Source organism: Pseudomicrostroma glucosiphilum, assembly GCF_003144135.1.
Source record: "Pseudomicrostroma glucosiphilum strain MCA 4718 unplaced genomic scaffold BCV69scaffold_10, whole genome shotgun sequence".
Taxonomy (NCBI): Eukaryota; Fungi; Basidiomycota; class Exobasidiomycetes; order Microstromatales; family Microstromataceae; genus Microstroma; species Microstroma glucosiphilum.
The window spans coordinates 280,548-300,249 of NW_020289922.1; the positions used below are offsets into that span (position 1 = coordinate 280,548).

Consider the following 19,702-nt stretch of genomic DNA (forward strand, 5'->3'; position numbering starts at 1 on the left):
TTTGCTCGGCATGATCACGGCCAGACTGTCTCGGTCGGTCACTGCGTCCTGTTCGATGCTACTTGTTTCATTCGTGTTGCGCTACAGACCACTTCACCTCAGCAGATACCTATGTCCCTTCCCGCCAGCCACTTCATCCCTCCTTCGCCTTCTTAGCTCCTTCTCCTGCAGCCCCTTGGTCCTCGCTCATCTTTCTCTTCTGCGCCTGTCCACCAGCCACACCAGTACCCGCCACCCCGCCTCCTCTAGCTCCACCTCTGCCGGCCACTCCACCACGGGCAGTAGCTCCGCCTCTCAATGCTAGTCCGCCGCGAGGGGCTACAGCTCCACCTCTTCCTCCACGAGCGGCTCCGGCAGTGGCACCATTGCCAGTCGCGAGAGCCGGTCCACCTCGGCCACGAATGGATGTCGTTCCACCTCTGCCGGGCACCTGCGCAACAGCGGGACGACCAACAGGTGCGCCTCCAGTCGTAGAGGCAGCCGTAGATGAGCCTGCAGCGGAATTAGCAGCACCTGCACTGCCAGCGGTTGGGGTGGTTGCCGACGTAGAGGTGCTTGGAGTCTCGCCCTTGAGCTCGGCAATCTCCTTTGTGAGCCTCTCGATTTTGCCATCGCGCTGTTTCAGCATGAGCTGATTGCGAAGAGCAGCTTCCTTCTTGCCGGCTTCGAATCCAGTCTCGTAGCGAGCCTTCAGGGCAGCTTCATCGGAAGCTCCTGCGCCACCTTCAGAACCGTTGGCAAGCAGTTGGCGGATCTCTTGCTCCTTTGCTGCTACAGCGGCTTGAATCTGTTGGGCCACGGCCTCTGCATTAGGAGTAGCTCCGCCAGTTTCTGCCTGAGCCTTCTTGATAGCCACTTCGACGGCCATGGACTGACGCTTCTGATATTGCTGAGCTAGTGTGCTCTGCTGCTCTTTGAGGGCCTCGGCATGCTCGGCCTTGAGCTTCTCAATGTCTTGGGATGAAGAAGTGCCCTCGCTAGCGGAGGCTTGCTGTAGAGAAGCTTCCAATTCGGAGATACGCGTGTTGGCTTTGGAGAGAGCCTCCTCGAGCTCAGCAATGCGGCCCTTCAGTGCTTCGACCTCGTCGGATGAGAGACCTGCCTCCTCCTTGACGACAGATGTTCCAGCGGCACCGCCGGTCTGCTGCCCGCCTGCAGCCACACGCTCGGCTACGACCTTCTCGATCTCCTCGGCGTGATTTGCAGCGAAATTGGCCTCGACAGCTTCCTTCTCCTTCCTGATGTCGTCACGCTCCTTCTGTGCTTGCCGCATGGCGGTGAGGAATTCTCGGGCCTTTTGGTGGTGCTGCTTCTCGCGGTTCTCGATGGTAGTCTTGGAAGCCTCCAGAGCAGTCTTTTCCTCCTGCCACTTGCTCTGAGCCTCCTCGAGAGCCTTGGCAACGGCAGCATCTACGTCAGCGCCACTTGAAGCGCCAGCCTGTGCGCCGCTCTCTGCATTAGCTTCGGAAGCCTTCGCCTCTCCTGCGGCCTGCACAGCCTGCTGAAGTTCTGAAATCTGCCGCTCAAGCTCTTGGATCTTCTGCTGGCTGGCGCTGGCCTTCTGCTCAGCGGCCTGCTTCTCCTGCTGGATCTCCTCCAGCTGTCGGCGCAGGCCAGAGGTCACGGCCTCTGACTCGGCAGCCTGTACCTGATCTGCAATAGCTTGTGCGCCTTCCTTATCCCTCTTCAGCGTCTCGATCTGCTCCTTCAAGCCAGCGATTTCCTCGCGAAGCAGCTTGAGGCGGTCGCTAGCTTGTGTGCGCAGCCGGCTGAACTGGTCTTTCGAGTTGGTGACTTCTGTTTTACTGGCTTCGAGCTGTTGCTGCAATTCTTGAGTTCTTGTTTCGGCAGCAACGGCACGCTCCTCCAGCCGCTTGATCTCCTCGGGGTCGATGCGATCGTACTGAGCTAGGATCGACTGAGCGCGGGCCTGCCAGCGTTTGTTGTCTTCCTGTACAATGCGCAGCTGGCCTTGGGCAGCGCTCAACTCATTCTGCACCGTTCGCAATTGCTCCTTGAGAGGATCAATCTCGGCTTGCGATGCAGCAAGTTGCGTCTCGAGCGTCTGAGCTCGCCTTGCAGACCTTTCACTTTCATCTCGAAGCGTTGCGTTGCTCTCTCTCAGGATGCTCAGCTGATTGATCTTCTCCAAGACTTCGTCGTGCTGCTTTGCGCCGGCAGATCCAGCAGTCGAGTTGCGCTCGCGCTCTTCGGACAATTGAATTTTGGTCTCCTCGAGGGAACGATTGGCATACTCCAGATTCAAGCGCAGACGAGTGGTCTCCTGCTTGAGTCCTTCCAGGTGAAGTTCAGCGATCTCTTTGTCTCTGCGATGATGATTTGCAATCTCGCGAAGACTCTCAAGTCCAGCGTTGGAGAAGCTGGCATCAGCATCGCCTGCTGGCTCGCCATCAGCTGTCCGAATCTGTGAGACTTGCGATGTGAGTGTCTCGAGATGCTGATGTAGCACAGTGGTCTGATCAACCAACTCATTAATCCGCTGCGACATCGAGTCCTTCTCGCGAGCGAGTGCCTCACGTTGCGCTTCCCAGCTGACCTTTGAGGTACTGAGGTCGGCCTGGGAGATCTCGTAATTCTTTTGACTCTCCCGCGCCTCTGAACGGGTGCGCTCGAGCGTTTCCTTGAGCGCGGAGAGAGCCTTGATATCTTCAGCATGTGCAAGCAGCTCAGTCTCATATTTCTGATGTGCTTCCCGTGCAAGTTGGGCCTGCTTCTCAATGTCCGCTCGTACCTCTTCGTGGTCTGCCCTCGCTCTCTCCTCAGCACCATTGAAGTCGGTCAATGCAGTCTGCAGAGAGTGCTTTTCAGCTTCGAACTCATTGCGTTGGGTCTCGAGGGCTTGTCGAGCGGATGAGGCTTCGTTCTGCAAGGAGGTGATCTCGGCAGCCACTGATTCCAGCCTGCTTCGGAGCTGAGCGATCTCGCCGTCCTTCTCGGAAAGACTAGCTTGCGTGATAGTCTGGTATTCGTCGTAGGTGGCTTGCAGTTGAGTCAGGGCCTCTTCGCTAGCTTGAGCAATGGCTTTGTACTGCTCGACGTGCGATCTGCTCTGCTCTGCATCCACTTGAGCACCACGAAGATCGCCTCGCAGCTCAGCGATCTCAATCTGTAGCTGTTGCTCGTTGTTGAGAGACGATGTGGCGCCAGCTGAGCCACTTGGGCCATTTGTGGTAGCAGATGTTGCAGAGCGTCGTTCGTAGACGGCAAGCTTTTCTTCCTTGGAGTCAATCTGCTTCTGCAGATCCTCTGTTCTTCTGGTCAGATGCTCGACATTTGTCTTGGCGACCGCAATCTGCTCTTTGGCAGTCGCAAATTCTGCACTCGTCCGCTCCAGTCGGCTAGTAAGACCCCCAACATCGATCTCCCTGCGCAACTCGACTTCTCTCCTGGCTGCTTCTTCCTTCTGCACCCGCTCGCGGTAATCTTTGCCCTGCTCCTCGAGTTTCTCGATTTGGGCCTCCATACGACGCTTGGCTTCACTTGCATTCCTATCAAGATCATTTTGCATGCTTTGTACATTTCTCAGCAGCTCGTTGAGACCGGCTTTCTCCTTCACCATGGCCGAGATCTCTTCCATCAGCCTAGATTCGGAACCTTTGGCGATATCACGCTCAGCGCGAAGGTGGGCGGACTCATTGCGAAGCCGCTCGAGCTCTTTGCGTGTTGAAAAGAGATCTTCTGACAGGCTGTGAGAAGATGTTTCTAGACGGGCGAGGTTGCCTTGTTGAGCTTGAAGCCGCTTGGACAGCTCGGACAGCTCGGACCGCTGCAACTCGAAGGTTTGTTGAAGTGTGCGGTACCTCTCTTCGCTGGACTCTCGGCCGGCTTTTTCTCTGGCAGCTGCCAAAGCGCTTTTGCCGGCTTCATCTCGAGCTTGACGAGCTTCTGTCTTGAGGGCATCTGCATCGCGGGATGTTTCTTCCCGGAAAGTATCAAATTGGTTTTGCAGAGCGGCGTACTGGCCTGCCAGATTAGCATGAGCTCCCGAGACCGATGCCGAGGTGCCTTGCCCATCCACTGATGAAGTGGATGCAGCAAAGCCAGCTCTGGACCCGCTTGCCAGCATGGAGCGGAACATGTCGCGCTCCCTACGCATCGCTTCGGTTCTAGACCGTTCCGAGCCAATCTCACTTTCCAATCTTTCAATGAGCCTGGTTGCCTCTTGTACGGCTTCACTCTCTTCGTGTTCGTTGCGCTCGCGCCATTTGGCCTCTTCCTCCTCCATGCGAGCCCCGAGCTCTCGCGCCACCCGCAGGAGACGTCCGTTCTGAGCTACGAGAGATGTCAGGGAATCGAAAGTGACGAGCTCCGTACTGATGACGCTCTGCGTGTCAGACTCGGGCGCCACGTTGAGGGAAGGGAACTCTGAGCCGTCCTCCTGCAAGCGACTGACAGCTGATGGATCATCACGGATGATGACCTCTCGGGTCAGAGCTCGTACTTGCCGTCCGAGATCGGCAAGCTGTTGATTCAGTAAGTCATTCTCTCGTCGGACAGCAGACCCCTCGGCTCTGGACTGCTTGTTCGCCCGCTCAGCGGCGTCTCGCTCTTCGCAAGCCCGAGCGAAGTCTGCAGAAAGCTCTTCAAGAGCCACGGCGAGACGATCGGTCTCCTCCCGCTGAGCTTGAAGAGCTGGCCCTCTTTCTTGAAGATCGTTCATGATGGTCTCTAGAACCGAAGCGAGGCGGCTCGTCTCAAGCTTTTCGCGCCTCAACTCCTCCTCCGTCTTCGCAAGCGCAGTGTAGACTTCTGTGAAGGTCTTGCCGGATCGCTGCATCGAGGAAGCCATAGCTGCGGTGGGAGACATCATCATGATGGAAGGAGTGTTGCCGTTGCCACCCAAGCCAAGTGATGTCGCGAAGGGGCGAAGGGGAGTTGTGGGCGCCACTTGGCCATCGATGGATCCTGCACGAGAGGCAGTGTCAATACCGATGCTCTCCGCCATACGGTCGAGCGCAAGTTGCAACTCTTCCTTCTCAGCCTTGAGCGATTGAATCCGATCCTCAGCCTGGCCGACTTTGTCTTGCAGCTCAAGCTCTGTCTCCCTGCAGCCTTCCAACACGTTCTCCCACTCAGACTCAACTTGCTCCCGTCTTCTCGTCTCATCATCGGTCCGCCGTTGCAGCAGAGCATTCAAGCGGTCTTTCGTCTCGACCTCCCTCCTGAAGCTTTCTTCCTGACTGGCCAGACGATTCACGAGCTGCTCCCTTTCTATCGAGGCCTCGCTGAGGCGGCGGCTTGCGTCGTCGTACGCAGACTGCAGACCTTCTACTTTGGTCTGAAGAGTGCTGGCGCTCTGTGAAGCCTCGTCAAGCTCCGACTGTAGCTTGACCACCTCGGAATGCTTGGAGACTCGGAAGGCAGTGTGGTCCGAGTTGAGTCTAGTGAGCTCGGAATGAGCCCAGGAGGCGTCATTGCGGGCGAGCTCGAGCTCTTGCGAAAGGGACTGAGCTTTGAATTTGGCGGCGCTCTCGGACGCTTTGACTTCTTGCAGTTCGGTGGTGATTCTATTGATTTCTTGTCGTCCCTCTCGTGTCCTGGCGATGTAGGTCTCGATCTCATCTGTGAGAAAGTGACGAAATGTGATAGTGAGCCTCTCCAGCCTTACCAAGAGTCGTGCCTTGCGCTCCATTCCACTTACCGCTTCTTTGCCTACCCTCGGCCCTCTCTTTGTTCAAGACCTCTAGTAGCTCCTTCTTTTCGCCCTGCTCCTTGTCGAGGACGGCTTTGATCTCAGCGCTGGCAGCAGTGCCGTTCTGGACACTGGCCTTGAGAGAGGCCAGCTCGGTCTCCTTTTCTTCCAGAGCTTGTTGAGCTGACCGCCTTCCTGCCTCTGCTGCTTCTGCCTCTCGCATTGCCTGTGAGGCTTTACCCTCTGCTTCACTGCGCAGGTGATCCGAAGCATTGAGCTGGGATTCGACGTCTACCTCGCGAGTCTCGCGAGCTTGAACTTCAGCATCGTACTTGGAAGCGAGAGCGGACAGGGCCGAATAGACGGCAAGGATGACACTGTTATCTGGAGAAGCGAGAGAAGCTTCAGTGAGCTCGCCATTGGAGACGGATAGGGTGGCATGAGTCTGGATGGCGGCGAGGATGCTCTCCTTGGGCAGGTCGAGCGGAAGGTTGACGGCCAGCCGACTTGAACCTGCGCCGCCCTCTCCTGGGAGAGGGATACCAGGCGGAAGTGCTTCTGCCTCTGCCATACTGACGGATGCGTCCAACGGAGAGAGCGCGTGATCACCCGAAGACGAGTGGCAGGTGATGGGTGATGGTGAATGGTGGTGGTAAGGACACGAGGTGCGGAGGAAGGTCCGCGATGGTCGCGAGACGGAACGGGAGGACAAAGGCGAGGATCGCGCACAGGCGTAGAGACGCACAAGGGCGGGGGGCAGGCGGCGGCTCTGGCGCAAGGCTGCCCTGACTCTGGCTGTGTGCGACTCCACAAGCAGAGGTACTCCGCCAAGTCGTGCCGAGTAGACTGAGACACCACCCACCACGCCAAACGTGGTCCCGCACAGCCTTGGCAGCTCGTCTCCTCTGCTCCTCTCCATCAGTACCATCACAGCGAGTATCACCAGTGGACTCAACCTCCCCTTCTCCCACACCCACCATGGCAACAGATCACGTCGCAACCCAGAGCCAGCTTCCATCCACCAACAACAACACTGAGGGGTCCAAATTCAAGCGCTTCCTAAAGAAGTTTGGGAGGAAACCGAGCGATGAGGCAGTCGCAACCTCTCCACAGCAAGCCCACACGGGAGCAGTCTCTTCTTCAACGGGCAAGGATGGCCAACAAGACATCTTCGCAGCGCTTTCTTCGCCACCAGCTTCCGCCCCCACTGGCAAGAGCAGCGGCGGTGGTACGACAAAGTTGTCCAAGTCCCGGAGCAAAAACGCTGCTCCAGCTGCAGCAGTAGATGGCAAATCATCGCGCTTGAACAGCGGCGCCAATGCTAGTGATATGGATCGCCTGAAGTCTTCTCAGACCGTCGATCGCTCTCCCTCGCCATTGGGCTTTACGGGCAATGGCACGCAAGGGCTGGCAGATACCCTCGTCATGCCAAGGGAAGCCTCCAGTCAGGCCCCTCAGCTGGACGGCTTACCCGCCCATGAGCCCATCAACCCAACCGACGTCGCTCCCGCACAGGTGGAGTCCACAGATCCAGCCTTCACAGATGCATCGGCAGACTTGGGACAACACAGCACCAATGGCGTAGTCGCAGCTGGGGCGGCAGGTGATAGTGGAGCAGGTCTTGTAGAGACAGGACAGGGAGCAACAGCAGGGCAGAGCTCAGTACTTGCCGAGGATGGTGCAGCCATGCGATCGATTCCCACGTCATCCTCACTAGCCGTCGAAGAGCAGATCGGAGGTGCCAACGCTGGATCTAACGGTAATGCCCGGCTGGGCAACGTTGGCCCACCTTCAGCTTACTCCCGCAATGCTCACCTGAGCGACCACTCCTCGACTAGCCCTTCACGGTCGGGGCCCGAGACCAGTTTTGAAGATGTAGACTCTACAGAAGGCTTCAGGCGGAGAGACTCGAGCGATACTCGAACGGTTGACACCGGCAAGAGCACTAAGCCAACGACCTTGATGAGCCTTGAGACGAGAGAGAATACCGGCCATTCTGGACTAGCTCAGATTGCCCAGTACCGTCATGGAGATCAATCCTCGCCTACTTCCAACAACTCAGCCGCCGCACGCGCTGCAGCTGGATCTCCCTCGATCCAGTTCGCCAGTTCACCCACCGCAAGTCGGACAACGACTTCTGGAGCTGTACCCCTGGTGAACCTACCCGGCTACAATGATCCAATGGAGGAGACTCCCTACACGAATGTACCTGCCATCTCGCGTCCTCACCCTTCCAACAATCCCACCCCTTCTGGTATACCCCCTGACAATGCTAGCGTCCTCACCCTCGCTTCCTCTACTGCTGCGCAGAGCATCGGCGGGCCAGCATCAGTGCGACAAGGTGGCGCTGGAGCAGCTGGACATCATTACACGCCGTCTCTGGCAGGTGCGCGTTCCATTGGGGGCAGTCTCATGGGCGATCGCCGTAATTCCTCCGACACATACGCCAGCATGCGAGCTCTTCCGCCTCTCAGCCGGCGTGGATCAGATGCATCGACACGCACGGGACGAGATAGCGTTGCTCCTTCTGCAACAGGTCTTACCTCTGCCAATGCCATGACGGGGATGCTGTCGGGCGGCAATGCCAGCTCGAGCAACATCGCAATGCCTGCCTCTACCAGCGCCTACACTTCTGGGGCTGGAGCACCCGCGGACCGAATGGGCATCAAACGGACCGACTCGCAGAGGACCGTGGCTACGCAGCACTCTATTCCTTATTCCCTGTCCACGTCCAACCATGCGGCCTTTATGAACTCAGGGGCCGAGAGGAGGCCATCGACGGCGTCTGCGAATCTGCTCAACTACCAACAGGCGCCAAGTGCGCAGGGTGGTCACTCGGTGACGTCTGCCCCTACATTGACGGCTGCTCCTGCCCTTTCCCTCGCAGGCACGGGAGGCAGCGATGGGCACATTCCACCACCCGAGGAAGGCTCGCTTCCTACTCCGGTAGTGGCTACAGCCCCCATGGCAGCTCCATCCATGGCATCACGGCTGGAGGGACTACTGGGCAAGCCCGAATTGCATCACGCAGATTCTACTGGTGGACAGAAGTTGCGGATGACCGAGGAGGGGTTTGCAGATAGGGTTTCGCCTGCTTGAGGTGACAAGCAACGAGCGTCTCAGCAAGGGCGACGTGCAAAGAATGTTCTGACCGCCTTGACCCCGTGCAATGCTACCTTCTGCCCTTGATATTTGCGTAGTGTCAGTCATAGTCAGGCTTTTTGTCCTCTCGAGCTCAAGTTCAGAAATTCGAGGAGAGGACTGAAGTGCTTTCCGTGCGTGCCTCCAACCGTGGTGCGGCCCACCCCCCGCTCAATGTGCGTCACTGCTCTCTCTCTCTTCAGTCGGAGTTGACGTCGGAGTTGCTCTAGACGAAGTGCTTGACCCCACACTGACGTCTCAGCTGTGCGGCCTTGGTGGGGTTGGGCTCTGCTGCACAAGGACTGCAGAGGGGCGACCTTGGCTGCTTCTCTGCCGTCTGCATCGGGGTTGAGAGCGGAGGAAGCTGGGGAAGGGACAGAAGAGGGGCACTGCACCAGAGGCCGTCCAGATCCTTTCCCCTCGTCTGGCCCTCGCCCTCCTCTGCTCTGCTCTGCTCTGCTTGGATTCGCCGGACTGGCCGTGTGCACCTCTGCGTCTTTCAGCGACTGTCATTCAGCTGTCTGGGAAGAGAAGCAGAAGCAGACGCAGACGCAGGCAGGGCCAATCTCTTCTCTAGTCAAGTCAAGGTCGAGTCTCAGGTCCCCCGGCCTGGCCCTCTTTGGCGGTAGACCTGCTCCATCCAATACCCCCTCCCTCTCTTTGCGTCGTATACCACTTGATCGCTTCTATACCACTTTGTCCTTTCTTCATCTTCTTCTGCTGCAATCCTTCGTTCGCACCTACGTACATCCATCCATCCATTCAAATCCTCAGCTCCTCCGTCTCTGCTTCTTCTTTCCTTGGCCACTCGCGTAGCGCAGCAACCCTCCGCCACTACTCTTCCTTCTGGATCGCCCTCACCCGAGCGGCAACTAATTGACGTTACGGTCGTCGGACCTGCAGCCCTGTGCCTGGTTGGAAGCCCCTTTGCCATACCTTCCACGAGTCTTCTTTGGCTCTCACCGGCTCTCACAGCACAACAGCAGTCAAGCAGCGAGCCCTCTCTTCCTCATTCTTTGGGCCCTTTCCACGCTTGACGCTTGAACGCCTCAGCCCACCATGGCCGCTCGTGTCTCATCCACATCCACATCCTCAGCCACAACAAGATCGAGGACAAGAACAGCGATGAGCTCTCCTGTCTCATCAACGCGGAGAACATTGCTATTGCTCTCTCTCATGTCCGTGCTCGCATTTCTCAGCGTGACGGGCGTGAGGGCACAGGGTACTACCACACCGGCAGTGGACTCGGTCGCGGCGTCGAGTGCGACGGAGGTGGCAAGCAGTAATAGTACTAGCGAGGCAAGCAGTGTTGGTGAGTAGATGGAAAGACTAGGGATGGGATCTCTGCGGCCAGGCTGCAAGACTTGAGGCTGCTATCGCTGCTCTTCCCCCCGATGCTGACCAGCCATCCTATCCTTTCCATGAACTCGCTCGTGCAGCGCCAACAACCACTTCATCATCAGTGTCTGAAATCAGCGGCGTCGCTACATCCTCCTACCCCACCACTGCCTCATCCAACTACACTATCCCCAGTGGAGCATCGTCGGCCACCTTCCCCGCCAACTTCTCCTATGCCACCTCTACCCCCTATCAGATGAATGCCGTCAATGTCCTCACCCTCGCAAGCGAGCTCCCCGTACCCGTATACTACTCGCTGACAAACGAGAGTGCCGGCACGCGCTCCAGCATCTGTGCACAGCAAACGGCCTTCTGCGCCAAGGCCGGATGTGCCGCCTCGGGGGCAACGGTCAAGGAGAACTTCTGCAACTTGGAGACGATGGCTTCGCGCTGCTCGTGCAGCACTGGAGATAGCAATCTCGCCTACTACCACTGGCCTGTAGCCGTAGCCGACTGTCTCAATCGCGCTCTGGCCTGCTCTATGGCTTGCGCCTCTCCACAGGTTTCGGTGGCAGAAAAGTCTGATTGTCAAAGTGGCTGTAATACCATGCTCAGGTCCACTTGTGGTACACCTGGGCAAATTGCAGCCGACTATGAGACAAAGTCGGCAAGTGATACCCCTTCGCTCACCTATGTGCAGGGAGCCACGGCGGGTGCTGCCAAGCTCGGAGTAGGCGCAGGAGTCGGGCTCGCTGGGCTAGTCTTTGTCGCAGGAGTACTGCTGACGCTATGAGGTATCTTTCCAGTTCATTCTTCGGTCACTTTGCTCTGCCCAGCCTCTTTTCCTTTGCTCGCACGCTCCGATGCGAGCAGAGCACTTTCCTCCTATCTGTATGCTAAGCTCTTCTTCTCGTCTTGCTCTTTCCCCCTTTTCTTTTGCTGGATCTGTTTCTCTTCGTCTTCCCCCTTCTTTCGTTCTTCAATACCAAGCGGTGTGGCATTCGAATCTCGCTCGTCTCTTCTCCTAGATCTTCACGGTCACAGGCTAAGTTCATGAGGGCATTACATTGCGTCACGAAACGAGGAGATACAACAGAGATGACAATGGCGCAGATATAGAGAGTGGTGCAAATGTCCTTTCATGGGTTTCGTGACGTCCTATCCAAGTTCTCGAGATGGGAAGCAGCTGCCCCTCCACCCTAGGCTGCATTCCCGTCCACCATCCGTGACCCTGCCTCTCCCTCCTTCTCAAAAGCCGGATAGAGGGGCAGCTTGAATGCACTTTCATCATGCCTCGTTTCCTTGGGTTGAAAGTAGGGTATACTGAAAAACTTTGCAAAGGCCCATATGACATTCTGAAGGAGTGTCCGCTGCCACCAAGTCCTTGGCATCATTACCCCAGGTACAAACGAAGGAAGGTTCTGCACTTCTTCCACATAAGGGCGAAGGTTGCGTTCGTAGGCTTCAAAAGCTTCGCGGGGATGCTGACCGGCTTGGAGTTGGGAGAGTTCGCCGGCGATGATGTACCCACCGAGAATGGCGAGTACAGCTCCTGATCCACTGATGGGTGTAGGAGCATACGCTGCATCTCCTACGCAGGCGATCCTTCCTGTAGTCTCATCATGCCAAGTAGGCATTCGAATTTGCTTCAGAGCCTGAAAGTAAAAATCCCTCGCATCGACCATCCCCTCTAGGAGTCGCTTCGATTCCCATCCTGCATCCTGGAACGTCTCTTTCAGTAGGGAATTCTGCGCTTCTCGACTTCCACTACGGGAAGCCTTTTCCCAAACGGCCTTTTCTTCCTTGTTGAGAGGCATCTTCATGAAACACCCACGGGTAGTACCTTGTGCATCCGGTCGGGTAGAAATGACTCGAGAGCCTAGACTATGATAGAGTTCCCACCAGCCTTGATCTACCGAGGTACGCGGAATGGTGAAATAGGCAATGTAGGCATTCTTATCCACCACTGTGGGTGCGGGGAAGTGTTCCTTGCGAATGCGAGACCATTGCCCATCGGCCACAATGCAAGCATCGTAGATCTCTGAGTCACCATTACTTAATTGCACACGTAGAGGAGGACTCAAGCCGCCCTCACCGCCTGCCCCTTGATCTTCTCCAATCTTTTCGATCGTGGTTCCTAGGAGATATCGGACATTGGGATCATCCCGCGTAGCGCTACAAAGAAGCATAGCCAAGTCTCCTCTTAAAATCTCATTCTCGCTCGTAGGCGAGACCGTTCGTCCTTTGACAAGCGGCAGGGAAGCATACGCCCCTTTACCGTCATTCCGAATAAATCTAGTCCCAATTTCAGTCGTATTGAGTTTCTTTAGACCTTCGTGGAGACCCATCTTTTGGACGACGCGCAGGGCTCCACCATCTACATCGATGTTTTGACCAATGGGCTCGAGGACGGAGGCACGTTCGACGATGGTTACTGAATGGCCGGCTTTGGAGAGCCAAAAGGCGGCAGTGGGACCTGCCACGCCCGCACCGGAGATGATGATGCGCATGACTGCGAGTGGGATGAGTGGGAAAAGGATAAAGTGGTAGTGATCTTGAGTGAGGATTAGCCTGGACGGATGTGGGTGTCCCCTCGAGTGCAAGTCTTTCTACCACTTCGTGTCCCTTTAAGAAGCCCTCGTGCCCCATCCCTTGACTCTGGCATCAGCCCATCACACGGGTCCTTTCCCCCCAAATCAAAGCTTCGACTGAGCAGAGTCCGTGCACTGCACGTCCCCGATAGACAAGACTAGACTACACCAGCCTCGCTCAGCTGGAGGGACGTAAGGCGAACGTACGCCAGTTGCCCGATTCCCCACGCTGAGCACTTGCACCAACACCACCTTGCACCAGAGGAGCATCATGCTTGCGTAAGCGCTGCAAGACTACTCTGCAATCTTTGCGGCTCTTTCTCGGCTCTTTGGCATGGGCTGACTTCACACAGTCGACTCAAACGCTCAAGGATAGAAGATGAAGTGATTCGAGATGATGCCCCTCACTACCTCGCAGCTGGTACGATAGGACGACGCGACTGAACGATGACAAATAGATGAACAGAATTGATGACACATTACTCATCGAACCGAAACCCTTGATCATCGAATCGATGCGAGCTGGCAATGCCTTCGCACGCACGACCGTTCCTCTTGCCCCCTAAACCTCGCTTGCTCCACCCTTCAAGCCTCCATCTTGCCATAGCTGGGAACCCACATCTCCTGCTCAATCCACTCGCCCAGGTCCTCCTCGGTGAAGCTCTTCGTGTAGCCATTGTCCCTGGCCACTCCCTGCTCATTGGCCTTGAGCAGCACGCCCTTGGCCACATCCCGAGACACCTCTCGTACCCTCTTGAGCGAAGGGTAGATCCTACCCTCGGCGCGCTCCTCGTCGTTGAGGGCATTGGCCAGACTGAAGGAGGCGGCAGTGATCATCTCCTCCGTCACCCTAGATACTTTACCCAGAGCGGCAGCCAGACCGATACCAGGGAAGACGTAGAGGTTGTTGCCCTGACCGGCAATGTAGCGCTTGCCTTCGTACTCGACGTCGTCAAAGGGAGATCCGGATGCAAAGACGGCAGTGCCCTTGGTGTACTTGATGGCATCCTCGTGGGTGCACTCGGAGAGGTGGACGGGGTTGCTCAGCGGGAAGACAATGGGTCGCTTGTTGAGCTCGGCCATCTTCTCCAGAACAGGGCCATCAAAGGCCCCCGATACGGTCGAGAGGCCAATCAGAGCAGTAGGCTTGACATACTCGACGACATCGATGAGATTCTTGTACTGCTGTCCGTTGTTGTCGTCTCGTGAGAAGAACGTCTTGTGAGCAGGCAGCTTGTCACCACGGTCATTTGTCACGAGTCCCTTCGAATCGACCAGGTAGATCCTCTTGCGAGCCTCGTCCTCAGACAGGCCCTGTACCTTGAAGAAGGACATGAGCTGCTTTGCAACACCTACGCCGGCGGATCCAGCGCCGAGGAACAGAATCTTTTGGTCTGAAAGAGGTCGCCCAGAAGCCTTGCTGCTAACGCGAGCAGCTGCGACAAAGCCGCCCAGAACGACACTGCCAGTACCCTGAATGTCGTCGTTGAACATAGGGTACTGGTTCTGGTAGCGCTCCAGGAACTCAAAGGCGTGGTCAGTCGAGAAGTCCTCGTATTGCACAATCAGATTGGGAAACTTGAGGTGTAGAGCCTCCATGACCTCATCGAGGAACTCTCTGTACTCTTCCGATGAAGCCCTCTTGCGACGAAGACCAAGGTAGAGAGGGTCCTCCAGATTCTCCTCGTTGTTGGTTCCCAAGTCTACGCAGATGGGAATGGTAGCTCGAGGGTGAATACCGGCAGCAGCCACGTAGAGCGAGAGCTTTCCGATGCTGATACCCATTCCGTTCCAGCCGAGATCGCCCAATCCTAGAATCCTAGAGCCATCGGTAAGGACGGCGATACGAGGGGCACCGGCAGGCACTGGCCAGTTGTCGATCACTTGAGCTACATTGCCCTTGTCTTCGATGGTGAGAGTCAGGCCTTCCGGGCGTCGGTAGATCTTGCTGAACTTCTGGCAAGCTTCACCGACGACTGGCGTGTATACGAGGGGCAGACACTGCAATAAGAGGAAGAGAGCATCGTCAGGATCCGGAGCAGGCTTGCAAGCATGCCAGTCGGACGCAAGTACTCACCTCCTCTCCGTTGGCCATGAGAATAGCATAGAACAGGCGAGTATTTGTTTGCCTCAGAGCAGCCAGATAAATATGCTTGCCAAGAGGCGTCTGCTTGCTCCTCAATTGGTGGAGACAACGCTGGATCTGCAGGGACAGAGGCTGGGCGGTTGGGGGTAGGAGTCCTCGCAATCCGAGCTGCTCCTTCTTGTCCTGAGCGAATGCCGTATCTTGGTTGGCTTCATTGAGCCATTTTGATGTAGCGGGATGAAGTTGGGAGTCAGTCTGCGTGCTATAGCAACGTCGAGTCTGTGACGCTTGAGAGAATCGTGCCGGGGAGGGACTCGTGCTATGGCCTGGAACGACTAGTATCCGCTGCAGGGAACTGGCCCTGGCGGTCTCTATCAAGCCCGATCGACTGGAGCTAGCCAGCGCAGGAGCAGATAGCATGATAGGCGGTGGACAGATGGTCGATCTCCGAAGGCGTACTCCCAGCGTGAAAACGACTGATGGAGTAGCCAAAGAGGAGAGGCAAGGGAGATTGGAAATGGGCGCGATAGAGGCAGAAGCGGGATCCTCCCGAGTCATTCCGACGAGGGATTTTCTCACTCTTTAGATCTTCCTGCCAATTCCAACTCCGCCCCGTATCCGTACCCCACACGATGTGAAACCGGCGCTCAACAACCGCGCACCCGTCGTGTGGGGAATGCCCAGGGAGGGTATCGCCAGCATGGGAGGCTCATACTGGACAAGTCGTCACTCACAAAAGGAGTCGCGGAGAGCAGCCACTCCGGGACGCTGCTTGAGCAGGATACTGTGGTGGATCGCATCTTCGCGCACGTCTCCACTGGTCTGCAGGACAAAGGGAAGAGGATCAAGGGACCATGGGGAGGCGTAGAGAGGGTCAGTTGTGTCGATGAGCTACTATGCTCTACCATGTATAGACTCACCTTGTCATCAGGGGTATCCTGTGAGCGGGTAGCGTGTAGTGAAGAAGTCAGATGAGTGCCCTAAGTCGCACGACCTTCTCGCCTGCAGCTGTTGTCTACCCACCTGAGGAGGCTTCTGTCGCGATTGTGGAGCCATTATGTGTGTATGTGTGTATGAGGGTGGTGATGCTGATACGATGACGCTGTGCTCTGTGTTGAGAATGGCTACTTTTTGACAAGGAATGGGTATGGCTCGCTGTGAGGGGGAAGATGAAAGTGTTGGGAGCAGAAGGAGAGCCGTGGGGAAGAATCGAGGCAAAGGCGGGAGGCGCAGCAGCCACATTCAGCCTGCACTTTCCAAAGGTGCACAGACGCCTCTCTTCCCAGGTCCGCCCCGCCTCGCCGCCGGTCCCACCCGACGCGCATCCGCGTTCTATTGCGTGGGAGCAACTCGCAGCTCCACCTCCTTGGCCTGACGCCTCGGCTTCCCCTCGGGATGACCCCCCACCCCATCAAAAAGGAGGAAGGATACACCAGATTGCCGAGGGTCGACAGCACCCACACACGAGCACGTCAATGAAGACGACACCGTCCGAATACGGGTTGCTCAGAAACTAGAGAGCTCAATCGCTGTTCTTCTCAGGGCGCATGTCAACCAACGGAGTTTCAGCATTTCGCCGGAGGTTTCCCCGCTTCCGTACCTCGGCATCGCATTACCCCTCGTCTTCTTCCTCTTCCTCGACAGCACTCAAGCCCTCTTCCTCGTCATCGCCGTCCCCTGTTTCGCCATCTCCCTCTTCCCACTCCTCGTCGTCGACGACCTCCTCCTCACCCTCCTCACCGCTCTCGTCTTCTTCTTCCTCTTCTTCCTCGTCGTACTCGTCCTCATCGTATTCCCCTTCGTATTCCTCATCTTCCTCCTCCTGCTCACCCACCTCCTCCGTCGCCTCTGCTCCGCCCGTAATAGCCGCCTTGCCTTGTGTCTCATCTGCACTGTCGCCATACTCCTCCTCATCGTCCTCCTCCGCTTCCGGCTCGGAATCCATCGCCCGTTTGCTCTTTGCCTTTGTAGCAGCAGCGGGAATCTCTGCAGCCCCAAATTTCAGGTCCTGAGACGGCCGTACTCCTCCGAAAGTCTGAAAGTCTGACCCGGGTACTTTGCCGAAGGCAGAACTGCCAAAGGCTGAAGCAGAGGACCCGAATGCAGAAGAAGTCGGAGCCGCTGCCTTCGGTGTCGTGCTGTTTCCAAACGAAAAGGTGTTCGTGGCTGGTGGTGCTTTTTGAGGCGTCGTACTGTTGTTGCCGCTGCTAAATGAGAACGTGGGCTTGGGAGAGGCCGCGGCTGCAGTACTGGCTGGCGCAAAGGAGAAAGCAGGCTTCTGAGGAGTGGTGCTGGTAGCGTTGCCGCTGGCAAAGGAGAAAGCGGGCTTCTGCGTATCAGCCGCAAAGGCGTTGCCGGCTCCAGATGGAGCGAACGAGAAGGTGGAGCTTGGCTTCTGTTCTGCTGCGGGAGCAGATGCAAAGAATGTAGGCTCCTTGGGCTTGCCCTTGTCCTTGTTTCCTAGAGCGAAGCCACTGGCCCCAGTTCCTGCCGCTCCAGCCGTACCTGTGGCGGGACGGGCGAAGAAGTCGCTCGGAGCTTGCGAAGACGTTGGCGGCGTCGTTCCACCGCTTGCAGACGTTTCAGAGCTTGCTGTTGGAGGTAATCGGACAGCAGTGGTGCGGGACTTTCTTACATGGTCCCGCCGTGCCGCTGACGATGAAGACTCGCGCGACTCCAGCCCACCGGGGTTGAAGGTACTTGTCTCGGGGAGGGGACCTAGAGTGTTTGGCTTTCCGATGTTACTTGGCACAGAGAAGTTGCCGAAGCCACTAAAAGGTTTCGCTACCTCTGGCTGCTGGCCCTCAGCACCCATAGGCTTCGGCGACTCTGGAGGAGCGACCTCTGGCTCTGGCTCTTGTCGCTTCACACTCGGCGTAGCCAACCGAGGTCGCGAGCTCGGGACGTTCACGGGACCATTTGCGAAAGCAATCTGGAGATCACTGATCTGGAACTCGCGACCATTAGCAGCGCCTCTTCTGCGGGCATTGTCTGCAGCGGATTGATTGAGAATAGGCTCTTTGCTTGCCCCTAACAATGAGCTGGCAAGACTCTGAGTTACTTGACGAGCTTTGATAGCCTCACTGACTCCCTCAGCTGCACCTCGAGCACGAAGCGGTGGTAGGGCAGCGCCCAAAGCACTGATACTCTGCAGCGGGGCGTCAGACTTTTTGGTGGCTGACATCGAAGTGTCGGCTTCCTCGAGGAAGGGTGATCGGCGAGACATTACCGATTCGCTACGCTGACTCGTCCTCAGGACCGAGCGATCTCTTCCCTTCAGCAACTCAAGCTCAGTGAGCAAGTCATCCAGCTCGAGACTCTTCGCCGTGGCTGTGTGGGATATGTTCCTCACTGTTCGTTGGATCGCGTCGAGACTGGGAGCCTTGACATGGGTGCGGCCGAGCTGTTGATCCCTTACGCGATTGCGCAGATCCACCAGGAAGGTCTCAATGTCTTGAGCGCGGGTCTTGACTGTCTGCGTCAAAGCTCGGAGATGAGCTTGATTTTGAACATGCTCGGGCCCAAGCTCTCGAACACGAACGAGCTTGGCAAATTCTGGATCGGTGTGAGCACGAAGAAACCTCGCAGCTTCGTCCCTCTTGGCTTCCGCTTTGAAGAGACCGGCTTCTAGTTCGGCCATGTCTTTCTGATGCTCAGAGACAGCTTCATCGATCTTCTTCACCTTGCTTCCAAGAGAGCTCTGTACTTTCGAAATGAGAGGCAGATCACCGAATGTCCACTCTTCTGGCTGCTGAAGCCTTTGTCCACCTGGTTCTCGGATATGGGCTTGAAAAGCTACACACTGAGCAATGTTGGATTTGAGGAGTTTGAGCTCCTCCTCCATGATAAGGAAAGTCTTCAAGAACTCGCCTGCAAGACCTCCTTCTTGCACCTCCCGCGGACCCAGCGTCTCCACAGATCCACCGAGTCTTGGAGGCGTCCCATTGAAGACAGGTGCTCCTGTCGCAGGGGTAGATGGCTTGGGCGCTGATGGCTTGGACAATGGTGGAGCTTGCGTCACTGGAGGAGGTAAGGCCTGTGACGCGGGCAGGATCGGAGAGATGGAGGCATTGGCGGCAGGAGGGACTTGCCGAGCTACAGGGGTAAGGTTGGAGGACGATGCCTGAGCAGGAGTGCCGAAGGAAAACGCGGGCTTGGACGCTGCCGCCTGAGTGGTCTGGGCGAACCCCGAGGCAGGCTGACCACCGAACAGAGAGGACGCCGGAGTCTTGCCCAGACTGTTGGTAGACTCAGAAGTAGTTTGGGTGAAGTCTTTTGAGCTGACCGGCTTGCCGGCCAAGGGAGAGCTACGACCGGGAGTAGTGGAGATGCGCTGACCAACGAGGCCGGTGCCAAAAGATCCAAAAGCCGGGGCGCCCTTTCCAAACGCAGGAACGTTGTTGGGAGAGGCAGCTGGGGCAGCTGTTGCTGCTGGTCCTGTTGTGGAGCCGGGACTGGCGGGCTCTGCTGGCGCGGGCTGAGCGATTGTCGGCGTCTTGGGTGTAGTGCTGCCAAATGAAAACGCTGGTTTCTCCGATATCGGTGTAGTGGACGCCGGCGTCTTCTTTGTACCCGCTTCGAAGGAGAAAGCAGGCTTCTGTGCTGTTGGCGTCCCTGTCGGAGACGTGGAGCGCTGTATGGGAACGGCTGAGGCGGGTGATGCAGAGCCGAACCCAGTGCCAGGTGTCGACACGGATCCAGATGATGCTGGAGCCGTTATGAGATCCTTGTTCGCAGACTGAGATCCGAAAGAGAAGCTGGGAGCTTTCTCGCTGCTCTGCGGCGCAGTTTGTCCAAAGTCGAAAGATGCTTGGCCAGAGTTCTGCTGTGCACTGCCGAATCCGAATCCGCCTTGAGCGCTCTGCGCAGCTGGCGTATCCTTCGTGTTGGACC

General features: G+C 56.9%; 6 protein-coding genes across 6 annotated transcripts; 2 read left to right on the forward strand and 4 right to left on the reverse strand.

Annotated features, from left to right (window-relative positions):
* Positions 1-23: 23 nt before the first annotated feature.
* On the reverse strand, positions 24-6,316 carry BCV69DRAFT_271650 (hypothetical protein). Its single transcript, XM_025490960.1, has 2 exons — positions 5,663-6,316; positions 24-5,583 (listed from the first exon to the last, which is right to left on the reverse strand). The coding sequence occupies exons 1-2, from the start codon at positions 6,222-6,224 to the stop codon at positions 134-136; spliced, it is 6,012 nt and encodes a 2,003-aa protein (XP_025346889.1). The 5' UTR covers positions 6,225-6,316; the 3' UTR covers positions 24-133.
* A 168-nt stretch (positions 6,317-6,484) lies between these two features.
* Positions 6,485-8,913, forward strand: BCV69DRAFT_283836 (hypothetical protein). The gene has a single exon (XM_025492834.1). The coding sequence runs from the start codon at positions 6,632-6,634 to the stop codon at positions 8,750-8,752; it is 2,121 nt and encodes a 706-aa protein (XP_025346890.1). The 5' UTR covers positions 6,485-6,631; the 3' UTR covers positions 8,753-8,913.
* A 1,057-nt stretch (positions 8,914-9,970) lies between these two features.
* BCV69DRAFT_313478 (hypothetical protein) lies at positions 9,971-10,925 on the forward strand (the record flags this gene model as incomplete). Its single annotated transcript, XM_025495031.1, has 2 exons — positions 9,971-10,106; positions 10,234-10,925. The coding sequence occupies 2 exons, from the start codon at positions 9,971-9,973 to the stop codon at positions 10,923-10,925; spliced, it is 828 nt and encodes a 275-aa protein (XP_025346891.1).
* A 246-nt stretch (positions 10,926-11,171) lies between these two features.
* Positions 11,172-12,921, reverse strand: BCV69DRAFT_283837 (FAD/NAD(P)-binding domain-containing protein). The gene has a single exon (XM_025492835.1). The coding sequence runs from the start codon at positions 12,640-12,642 to the stop codon at positions 11,332-11,334; it is 1,311 nt and encodes a 436-aa protein (XP_025346892.1). The 5' UTR covers positions 12,643-12,921; the 3' UTR covers positions 11,172-11,331.
* Positions 12,922-13,308: 387 nt separating this feature from the next.
* BCV69DRAFT_250390 (hypothetical protein) lies at positions 13,309-15,229 on the reverse strand (the record flags this gene model as incomplete). Its single annotated transcript, XM_025490382.1, has 2 exons — positions 13,309-14,724; positions 14,801-15,229. 2 exons carry the CDS (start codon positions 15,227-15,229, stop codon positions 13,309-13,311), a joined length of 1,845 nt encoding a protein of 614 aa, XP_025346893.1.
* Positions 15,230-16,191: 962 nt separating this feature from the next.
* Positions 16,192-16,841, reverse strand: BCV69DRAFT_283840 (hypothetical protein). The gene has a single exon (XM_025492836.1). It carries the CDS (start codon positions 16,752-16,754, stop codon positions 16,422-16,424), a length of 333 nt encoding a protein of 110 aa, XP_025346894.1. The 5' UTR covers positions 16,755-16,841; the 3' UTR covers positions 16,192-16,421.
* Positions 16,842-19,702: the final 2,861 nt, after the last annotated feature.

Bases quoted from the DNA above. Each gene is read 5' to 3' on its own strand.
- BCV69DRAFT_283836 (XM_025492834.1), top strand. From the start codon at position 6,632: ATGGCAACAGATCACGTCGCAACCCAGAGCCAGCTTCCATCCACCAAC.
- BCV69DRAFT_271650 (XM_025490960.1), bottom strand. From the start codon at position 6,224: ATGGCAGAGGCAGAAGCACTTCCGCCTGGTATCCCTCTCCCAGGAGAG. The intron at 5,584-5,662 runs GTAAGTGGAATG...ACTTTCTCACAG, and splicing joins CGAGGGTAGGCAAAGAAGCG to ATGAGATCGAGACCTACATC.
- BCV69DRAFT_283840 (XM_025492836.1), bottom strand. From the start codon at position 16,754: ATGGATTCCGAGCCGGAAGCGGAGGAGGACGATGAGGAGGAGTATGGC.
- BCV69DRAFT_283837 (XM_025492835.1), bottom strand. From the start codon at position 12,642: ATGCGCATCATCATCTCCGGTGCGGGCGTGGCAGGTCCCACTGCCGCC.